The sequence below is a fragment of the Clytia hemisphaerica genome, unplaced genomic scaffold (assembly GCF_902728285.1).
Source record: "Clytia hemisphaerica strain Z4C2 unplaced genomic scaffold, Clytia hemisphaerica genome assembly, whole genome shotgun sequence".
NCBI lineage: Eukaryota > Metazoa > Cnidaria > Hydrozoa > Leptothecata > Clytiidae > Clytia > Clytia hemisphaerica.
The window spans coordinates 802,623-813,819 of record NW_027104387.1 but is presented as its reverse complement, the minus strand read 5'-3'; the positions used below and the strand labels follow the sequence as shown (position 1 = coordinate 813,819).

General features: G+C 37.6%; 1 protein-coding gene across 1 annotated transcript; it reads right to left on the bottom strand.

Moving 5' to 3' along the window:
- Nucleotides 1-3,888: 3,888 nt before the first annotated feature.
- LOC136819518 (arrestin domain-containing protein 3-like) lies at nucleotides 3,889-10,965 on the bottom strand. The gene is made up of 6 exons (XM_067075753.1): nucleotides 10,101-10,965; nucleotides 8,883-9,059; nucleotides 8,064-8,223; nucleotides 6,098-6,445; nucleotides 4,508-4,705; nucleotides 3,889-4,067 (listed from the first exon to the last, which is right to left on the bottom strand). The coding sequence occupies exons 1-6, from the start codon at nucleotides 10,164-10,166 to the stop codon at nucleotides 3,889-3,891; spliced, it is 1,128 nt and encodes a 375-aa protein (XP_066931854.1). The 5' UTR covers nucleotides 10,167-10,965.
- Nucleotides 10,966-11,197: the final 232 nt, after the last annotated feature.

The following is an 11,197-nucleotide window of genomic DNA, read 5'->3' as shown; positions in this document are numbered from 1 at the left end:
GAGGGTAGCCTATACTAGACGTCACCCGCGTTTTTTTACGCAATTAACGTCTATTCCACTTTACGATTTTTTCGAATGTTTTGAGCCCAGGTTTTAAGGCTCTAAACATTCGATTTTTTGACGTCACTTTTAACTTTCGAAGCTCCTGCAGTAGCAAAATAATCGAATTTTCGTCAAAACACTTGAAAGGCTTCTATTTTTCGAAAATCGTCAAAGTGGAACTCACTAAGAAACGAGATGAAAAATCCCGGTTTTTAATGAGGTGCTCGCTAGTTTTAGGGTGGTAAAACGGACAAAAAATGCCCGCACGGCAATTGGCGGCTACGGTCGAAAAGGTGTATTGGAAAGGTAAAGTAATTCGACTAGGGTGCACAAGGTTGCGAGTTCAATCCCGGAAAGGTCACACCAAAGACTTCGTACCATCTTGCTCAGTGATTGAGATAAGGATTAATGGTTAGTGGAGCATTTTAAGGGAGGAAGAGTGTTGCCCTCCCCTAAGTAAGTCTGCGACCGTAGGCAAAGGCACCTTTTTCGATAGCTATATACCCGAAGGTAGGGGAGGGCGCCACTCTTTCTCCCTGGATTGCTCCACTTTACCCTCGATCCGAAAATCTTTGGTATGACTCGGCTGGGGGTTGTACTAACAACCTTGCTCACCGTAGCCAGATGCTACACCACTGCACTACTACCCCCCCTACCTTCGGGTTATCAATCATGAGTGTCATTCAGGCGTTCGGGGTTCGATTCTCACTCGATGCAGTGATTCACTTGGTAACCATGTAGGGGGAAATAGGAAAACGGAAACTCAAGAAACCTGTCAGTGACCGTGGGTTAGATGAGTGTGCTGGTCTTGTCCCTAGTGGTTCGTGTCCGATTTACGCAATTGATCCAAAAACTGTGTATGAACTACTGCGTACGGTCCGGTACTAACAGGACAATGCCTGAAAAGCTCAATACTGAGAACCTCTATAAGGAAACCTATGTCTCACAGCCTGTCTCACAGGATAAAACTTTCTATTGAAATCGCAATGAGGATAGAAATTTTATTGTTCCAAGGTTAAAGAATCCAGTGGGATGGTCTAGGAGTGCAATTTTAAAAATTGAATTTCAAATGGGGATGAAATCAAAGTCAATTTCCCAGTATGGCTAAGATTCCAGGGTATTTTCCCGACGGGGACGAAATTTTTGACAGAATTTCCAGTGGTCCCGGCAGTTCTCAGAAGATAAAATTAGCTGTTTGAAAAGGTTATTCAGACATCCTTTAGATCTTGCAACGAAGACAAGGCTCCTTCTTTTATAAAAATACTATCAAAACAAGCTCAATAGTTGCGAGAGGGTAAATCACTAGAAAAATCTTGAAAACCTTGAAAATAATATTCAAAAGTGAATCATAAATAAAAAATCAATAAAAATCTCGAACACAATTTTTCGAGTGATTTACCCCTCGAATAGTTGTGGAAACAAAAATGGAATACAAATTTTGTTCTTATCTTTATATTTTCATTTTTCCGTTTTTTCCATATTCCAGCTCCAGATAATATTTCTATTGAACATTTCTCATATTTTAAACAAAATATTATATTTCTATTGGTACGGTAAAATTGTGAAAATAAAAGGAAGCTACAACCTAAAAAATTTCAAATTAAAAAATAAAAAAAAGAAAAAAAGTGAATGTTTTTAGTCTTTTTCTAGACGACTGCCCACCCTAGAAACTTTTATTTTTAACTAAAATTTGAAAATTTACTAACTTTTTGGAACGGTCTTTTCGTATAAGAACAAGGAATAGGAGGGCACAAGGCGTTAAGACTCAAAAAAATTAAGAACATTCTAAGAACAATATCAAACGGTTTGAAGGTCCTAGAACATGCAATTTCTTAGAAAATTTCGACTAAAAATTTTCAAAAAGCAAAAAAAGGAAAAAGCTCAAATTATTTCAAGAAGATATTTAGGCTTTAAAAACGCAAAAGACAAGAATATCTAAAAGCCTCAAAAGATTTGGAGTTCTAATTTAAATATTTCTTTCATCTTTCAATGCAAAAAGGGAAAATTGGGAATTTACAATATAATATCAGATTATCAAAGAATTTTCTTTCTATTTGAACTTTAGCGTTGTCAGTAAAGCTTTTTCCACATGCACGTAAAATTTTACTTTAGACCTTACGGATAATCGTTCGTAAAGCTTTTTTCACATGTACGTAAAATTTTACTTTAGACCTTACGGAAAATCGTTCGTAAAGCTGTCTTTTGGGAATTTCCCCGACATTATGTAGAGTTCTTGTTGATTAAGAGGGACTTACGCGACTCTTCCTTGTTCAAAACTTTTTGAACGTAAGCAAACTCTACATAAGGCCTTAAAACACTACGTAAGCTCAGGGAAATTCCCCACCCTTCAAGGTCTTAAGTAAAATTTTACGTACGTGTGAAAAAAGCTTAAATATCAGAAATCTTAGAATCAGAAGTTTAATAATCCATCAGATATGCGTATACTGTCAGATTGAATTAAAGTATGCTCTATTGTGCCATAAAGTCACGTTTTTGAGTTCTTCTTTGCAAAGCTTTGCAACGAAATAATCATTTTTATTGTTTTGTATGTCTCTTCTTTGTTTTCTTTTTTTCCCTATACTTCTTCAGATGCGTTATTTTTTGAGAAATCAAGCAAAATTGTATACCCAGTCCCTTATTCAGACTTGGAGCCATAGATTTATAAAGCCCGAAGGGCTAGATGGCGTACTTTTTCTGAAAAGTGTGCCGTGGTTAGGCATGAACCCGGGGGGGGGGGGGGGCACTGGGTTTGCGGACTGACGGTATGTGCGGGCCAAAAATTGGCTTTTAAAATTGCACCCTTACAGTGCAGCAAAAATCAGTGAAAATCATACCCTTAGAGTGCATTTTCCCCAAAATTTTCGATCCCTTTCGTGCAAAAAATGGTCAAAATTCTAGCATTTTTGGTAAAAATATCTAGATTTTTCAAGAATTTTCTGAAATTTCTACCCTAACAGTGCATCTCTAGTTTTTCCGACCCTTACAGTGCATTTTAAACATATTGGAAAAGGTACCCTTAGGACCTGCACATACCCGTCGGACCTTTTGCCCAGCTGCCCCCCCCCGGGGTATGAAATCCTACCTAGGTCACGTGACATTACAATAGAATTTCAGTGCTTGACCAATCAGAAGCTTTGCGGGTTTTCGAAAACAATAGTAGCAATATTTTTTCCGATAATCACTTTTTTTGCCTGCACGACATCTAGCCCTTTGGGCTTTATAAACCTATGCTTGGAGCTAACTCTCTCTCTTACATTCTGTCAGCCACGTTTTATGAGTAAATGATGTGTGCTTCTAATCAACTTTTTTTTACCATGAATCTGTATTTAAGTGTGGGGAGTGGAAACTTATACAGCTGGCACACAACGTGTTTCAACGTTTTTCTAACGTTCACAACGTCCATATAACGTTAGATGAACGTTAAAACAACGTTGTGTGCCAGTTGGGTATGCAAAACGACGGTATCAAGTGAGATCTTCAACAATGAGTTTTTTTTCTTCTTTGTTACTTGTTCTTTCTAAATAGGTGCTAGGTCTCTCCTGGCGAATAGAGCCATTGATATGAAGTCATCATTATCATAAAATCATCAGAAAGATCGGATAAAACCTTTTCATAAATTACGTCACGAACATCACTTGCCTCGTTTTGAAATTATCGCCATGGTGATTAACCTCCAGCAGATTTTATTAAAACTACTTTCTTTTCATAAAAAAATAATTTTTTTCTCAAGGGACATAATAACCATTGTAATTGTTTGAATACGAGGCAAGTGATGTTCGTGACAAGATTTATGAAAAGGCCTTTTCAGCAAGCGGGTTTTCGTTTCCAGGTTTCTAGACCGGATTATCAAGTGAGATCTTCGACAATGAGTTCTTTTTCATCTTTGTTACTTGTTCTTTCTAAATACGGGTAAGCAGGTAGATATTCAACTTCATGTGTAATTTTGCAAACTTCTTCTTGTTCATCGTTGAAACTGACCGTGCATGCGTTTGGAATTGATTTGTACGAATGTGTAACGTTTCCAGCTAAAAGAAAAAAGAGACTAAGTTTTTAGTCCTTAGATACACTTTTACTCAAAATGCATGAAATAATAGCACAATCAATGATTTATCATAGCCCGAAGAGCTAGATCCTTGGCCTTTATTGAAAAGTGAAGCAAGTTTTGGTAGGGTTTCCTACCAAAGAAATCACGTGACAACAATGGAAAATAGCGTTTGCCGCCTACTTTTGTTGATCTCGTAAAACGTCACTTGAAACCAATCAGCTTTTGGGTCCGTGGAAAACATTCCAATGTTGCATATCATGAATACCTTATCAGGGAAAGAAATGTCGGGGAAAAGTGACGAAAATGCCTCGACTAGGTGACGAAATTTTTCCCTGACGAAAAAAAACCCCGACTAAATAAAACTCCGACATTCTTTTCCCCGGTAAGGTATGCTTTATTTTTCTGCAGGCTCAAACTTACATTGAATATGTCCTGGTATGGTGCCAACGATGAGTTCAAATGGGACGCAAACATTGTTGAAACATCTGACATCGACATAAATGACAATCACATATCGTATATTGATCAAACTGCAGTTATGGATGCTTGGTTCAGTGATTGGTATCTGCAGTGATTGATTTGACCATTCAAGTGTTTCTCCAGGGTAAACTTTTGGCCCTGGAAATTTGATATTTTAGAGAATAAGGGTTGGAAAATTTAGTGGTTTAATGCTTGTGGATTTCTAATTTCTTTAAATCCAGTCGCAACGAATTATTGGAGATCAGGACTAAATGACCTCTTTTTATCCACAGCTTTCAAAATGTTTCTCCTGCGTGAACTTTTGGCCCTGAAAATTTGACATTTTAGAGAAATACAGTGTTGAAAAACCTAGTAGTCTAATGCTTGTAGATTATTAATTGTTAAAAAACCATTCGCAATGAATTATTGAAAATTAGGACTAAATGACCTCCTTTTATTAGTCGTCAGCCTTGAAATTGTTTTTTCTGACGGAAAATAATAACGTAGTAGTATCGTTGTTGACGTTCTCTAATTCGACTTTTAGGAGAAATTCTATTTTGATTGAATAAGGGAGTTTATCGAATAGTAGAACGTCGCTTCCCGGGGGAGAGAACACTGACCTTGACGGCTGAATGGGATGTGCCACTGGAGTTTGGAAAGTAAACCCTGTCAGATATGAATGTTTGGTAAATTTGGGAGCAACGAAAAATTCAGAACGAAAAATCGAAAAACTTTACATTTTCACCCTGAAAAGAAGCAAAGCGACTAAAAGGAGACGAAAATTTATACTTTCCACCCTAAACATTTTCCACAAAAACAAAAGTGCCTTGTCAGGTACACATTAAGAAAATTAGAAAAATTTGAGACCCTGTCAGATATCTTCAGAGCCTAAAAAAAGGACCCTTACCAACGGCACGTCCCCGTACCCAACTTTGACAAATTTACCCTCCCGCCGGGCGTCGTTTCTTGTAGACGGTAAGCCTTCAATATTATCGAATAATGCAGTGTTGCGAATAGTAGAACGTCGAATTTAAGAGCGTCGGCTGTATCCATATTCCTTGTACGGAAATTAACACTCTCTATCATACTTTAATAAGATAAATTCTCGCGGTTGAGCTCATGTTAACATTTTAAAAGTAACTACAGTTGACGCTCTCTAATTCGACGTTCTACTATTCGATAGGCTCCCTTATTCGATGAAATTTAAAGTCCCCGTCAATAAGAAACACTCATAAACGACGCTCCCTTATTCGATAAGCTTCCTTATTCGATAAGCTTCCTTATTCGATGAAAATCCAATTCCCCTTGAAGATCGAATTAGAGATCGTCAACTGTATTTGACATTTCTTAAGTCTTGCTCTAAAAAATTTCGCGGATAAGACCTTTTCATATTTCCATTGGAACTTAATTTCTCGGAAGACACCCAAATTCGCGAAATTTTGCGAAATTTAATCCCCGTTAAAATTTATCTATATACGACTGGATAATCTTACCTTTGAGTATCACCAAGAAAGTTTTTTGGTATCACTAGTGTTTTCCTTGAAATCTTACCTTTGAGTCTCACCAGTGTTTTCCTTGAAATTTTATGTCCACTTCCATCTTCGGCGAAATAATCCACCACTTGATCTAGCCTCGCTTTCAAACCTTTCAATGTCTTTTTAGAATGATTCTCGACATGCGCATTAAAGACAATATATTCACCAGGTATATAACAACCACGATCTATGTCCGCTTTGCAAAATACAGGCCCTGATTTTATACCAAAACAACCAATGGTTTGTAGGATTTCATCTTCTTTTCGTGTGAAGCAATACATTTCCGTCGTATCGATTCTGTCAATTACTGTTAATGGGACTTTGGTTATAAAATCTAATTTGATACCTGGTTTATGGATTTGTCCTGGAAATTGAAAAGTTATATAGTATGACACTTGAAATGTCACAGACCCGCTGGGACCCCATTCCCACTGGAAAATTTGACAGATATTTGGTCCCCGGTAGGAGAATACCCTGGGAAAATGACTGGGAAATTGACTTTGATTTCATCCCCACTCGAAAATCAATGTCTAAAAATTGCACTCCAAAACCATCCCCACTGGATTTTTTAACCTTGGAACAATAAAATTTCTATCCTCATTGGGATTTCGATAGGGATTTTTATCCCTCCTGAAGAAAAAAGTTCCACCGGGCTGTGAGACAGGGGTGTTGAAATATAGGCCATGCCACAGTCAAAATAAATCATCGGTACTCAAGACCGTACTGTGATAACAACTTTCTGTTGGTCTAAATTTGTTGATGTTTTTGCGTATCTAGCCAACGGGAAGCCGTTATGGAAGCGCAATCAGTCCTGATTACCCATGATTCATTTCGACTGTGAAATGGCCTATGTGGAAAATGGAAGTAGGTTATATTGCACTTAAATTTTCTTTTCTATTACATTCAACACGATTAAAACAACATTGGATAAAATACCTTTGCACACAGTGCATCGGGCGGCGTCAAGTACAGGGTCGTAATATTAAGCAGTTTCATATGATACCAGCTTCTTTCTTTTTAACCCCCCCTCCTTCGCTCCTTTTCGGAATGAACACCTCCATTTCCGTTGTTTTCCATAAGATTCCCATTTCCGCACTAAGATTCCACTGCCACTTTTCTAGTGGAAAAAGACCAGAACTTTGGGTAGTTGAATTTCTATTTGGTTGAGTTGCAGAAGGCTTTGAGGCCTATTTTCGCAACTATAGACGCTTTCAATGAGCGCCCCGTCAGCACCTTGGACTGACTACCCAATTCGCCTCACATGGCATGGGTTGACCCGGGCGAAGGTTCATTCACTTGCCAAGTGAACCGCTGCGAGTGGGAATCGAACTTCAGTCGCCTGTGCAGTAACCAAGGTCAATGACCACTATACCACAGCGCCTTTTTTCCTTTTGAAAAATGAGCTTCGAAAGTTAGAAAGTTTCGTGAGTAAACACAAGATTTTCTGTACCTTTAGAAAGATACCCTTTTCAATCTCATGTCGGTTATCCCAGAAAAAATAGAAGAAGAATTCCGGAAAGTAAGAAGAATCTTAGTGCTTGAGTAGTAATCTTATACAAAACGGCGGTAATAAACGCCCCATCGAATAAAGTATTTGATAAACGCCCGGGCGTATGTTAGCGCAAGAAGAGAATAGATAGTACTACAATCATGGTCGTAATATTTGAGAAAAAAGGGAAATCCACCGAGTTTTGAAACCACAATCTATTTGTAAGTGCTCTAAAGTAGGTTTGAAGGGTAGAGTTTTAACTCTGAGTTTTAACACTAGACTTAAGATCTCAGGATCCAAAAGTTCAAAAATAGTCCAATAAGGCTCAGAATATAGCCTGGAAGTCTACCCCCTCCCAAATTGAAAAATTCGATTAAGTTAAAGAGATAGCCCAAAATCGACTTTCTCGCCAGATCTTTAAATCTTGAAAAACGTTAAAATAAGCGGAATTTTCATTCTATTTCGACCATGATTGTACCGGGTACAAACTCACCTTTAACGTAATATCGGATACTACCAAAGGAACTTTCAAAAGACGATGGTAAAATTTGTGGGAATGTGAACTTGAAGTTGTAATCAAACTCTCCAGCTTTGTGCGGTTTTCCTGGCATCGTTCTCTTCTCAATTGATGTCGGTGCGTTGCCGAACAAAACCTTGTTGTAAGATACATAGTTGACTTTAATAAACCTTTTTGGCCTGTGATCTAGTTGAATTATTAGGGGTCAAAATTACTCAATATTGAATGGGCTTTTACAGAAATAGTCCGTGCCCCCCTGTTGAGGATATTGGATATCCAGGGGATTAACGATTTTTGCTCAAAAGTGGATATCCAGGGGGTTAAACATCTACAAGAGAGCCGATATCCAGGAGGTAAAGTGTCTTTTCAAGTAAAAAATATGATATCCAGGGGTAAGCATATTTTTAAGAGTAGATATACAGGGTCCAGGGGTCTTTACTAATAAAGTAGGATATCCAGATACTTCGAAAAATCAATATCCTCAACAGTGGGGTATATTATTTTTCTGGAAAAGCCCAATGTGAGGTTACTCTCGAAAGAATCACCACTATCAGTAAAATTAAGAAAGTGGTGCGAGTGGCTATGGGTACGATTCGCTAATTAGCCTATTCGCTCAAATTTCTTCGCATCATTTGAGTTCAGTAAGGAAAACGAGAATCTTTTGTCACTTGAAGAACACGTCGTGATGGTCCCCTTTTAAATTCCTGTGTCATCAAGCTTACAATCAAATGGCTGAAAAATATATCAAATAGATCATTATAGTTCATATATTCTCAATATGAACAGCCTCTGTACCTTAGATTTTCTGAACAGCACTTCTTCGCCAGTGAATGTTTTCTTCTCTTCACCTGCTCCTTCATGCCAACACGTTTTAACTTGTCCACAAAATGTTACACTTATGCCAGCTACCATCATTTGTTCTCGCAATGATACGTGTAGTGTGCCAGCAAACGTTTCACCTGGGTAGTAAACCTGTGAAATCGTGACATTTTATAGTACAAATAACTCTCACTAATTCGAACTTGAAATGGGGGAATCTTACTTGTTCGAATTATGGAAATGCGAATCAGTTAAATAAGTGAGGGCTTACTGCAACATTTTTTTTGTGATTAAATCCAATTTATTTTCATGTCTTATGTTTCAAATTCAAAAAATTTGGGACAGTTAACTTTAAAATTGAGGACGTTTCGCCTGGGTGGTAAACTTGTGAATGAATTTTAGTACCGTTTGACTGTCGCTAATCCTAAGCACTTCTAGCCAGGGTATTAGGGAAATATGGTGATAAACTCTCTACCTTCACATCACTACACCCCTTTGTCACAGCCCCGGTGGAACTTTTTTCCTCAGTGGGGATAAAAATTCATATTGAAATCCTAATGGGGATAGAAATTTTATTGTTCCAAGGTTAAAAGACCCAGTGGGATGGTTTTGGAGTACAATTTTTAAACATGGAATTTCGAATGGGGATGAAATCAAAGTCAATTTCTCAGTGGGGCTGAAATTCAAGCATGTTTTCCCACCGGTTACGAAATCTTTGCTTAATTTTCAGTGGGACACAGGGGTGTTTCACTCATTCTCATTAACATTCTCTCTCAATGCGGCTGATGTCCGAGGGGGGTACTACCCTTGTCGACCGACCCCCGTGCTCCGCTGAGGTTCGAAAAATGGACCCTACGTGGGACTCGAAATTTGCGAAAAAAGTGACCCTGAATGGGACTGAAATTCCAAAATTTTCTACTTTTTCCCCAAATTTTCCAAAAAAAGGCACCCTACGAGGGACTGATTTTTCTATTTTGGTGTTTTTGCAACCCTACCTGGGACTCTTGGAGGTTAGAAAAGGTACCCTGACCAGCGGAGCATCCCCGTAACCCATCTTGCCCTAGTACCCCCCCCCCCCCGGGGGCTGATGATCGAAGTATCGGTTGCAGATGTACGGTATACACCTATCGAACAAATTAGATTTTCCAATTAAGACATTAAGCTCAAATTTTGTGAAAATCATCAATTTTGTACCTTTTTTTCTTCATCTATGAACACACAAAATTGTTCTAATTTCATTGGTTTCTCGCGCTTCGACATTTTGTATTCTCGTGCCCGCTCAAATAACTTCTATAATCAAATCAACCAGAAATCCTAGTCCTGGATTTTTTCTCAGTGTAAATGATGGATCTTTTCATTTATTTTCGTCCAGAGAATTCCACATCATATCCATAATAAACTTCTTCGAATGTTTTTTATTGTATTCTTTCTTCTTTTCAATTTCCTGCATTATTGATGGTGGTGCAATTCGTAAAATTCTTTTGTCAGGTCAGGTTCTCCTTTAAAAATGGTCACTCCAGTTATTCTTCTTCTCATCATAATATTTCCCTTTTTATTTAATATGATGTCGATTAGTATATAGAAAGAAAGCATAAGGAAAAATCTTTAACAATTTCGAATTTCCGTTTTTTTTTTCGTACCATAAATTTTAATGAAGGTGACAAGTAGGAGGAGAATTTGGTCTATGAATGGATCATACAATAATTTTCATTTTTATTGGATTGTATTTAATGTATAATTCATGATAGGCCTATAAAGTAAAACTACTGACTTTGCTCTTGAAAGAAAAAGAATTAGACATACCTCCGAGAGACTTTTTCGAAAAATTTTCTCTGATTCTCGAAAATTTCCTACCCTTAGTGAGACTTTTTTGTAATTTTTTCTCTCAAAATCAAAATTTTTTCCTAAAAATCGTGATTTTTCCAACCCTTAGAGAGACTACTTTGAAATTTCCTGATTTTTGTAACCCTTAGAGAGACTTTGAAAGAAGAAAAACCCGACCCTTACCGTCTGCACATACCCAGCACCTATTTTTGCCTAAGTACCCCCGGGACATACCTTAAGGTGGGAGTCACATGAAGAATGGAGAAAATTGAAATTTTACATTTTTCATCATAATTTTTGAAGCAGAAAAGATTTCTAAATGAAACTTTCCAGAAATGTAATATAACAATAGACAATGTGAAAAATTTAAAAAAAATTCTAAAAATAGCCAAGACGGGGGTAATATCAGCCAGGGGGTAATACACTATCAAAATACTTTGGCAGCGTTTCAGAAAAATCTATAAAAG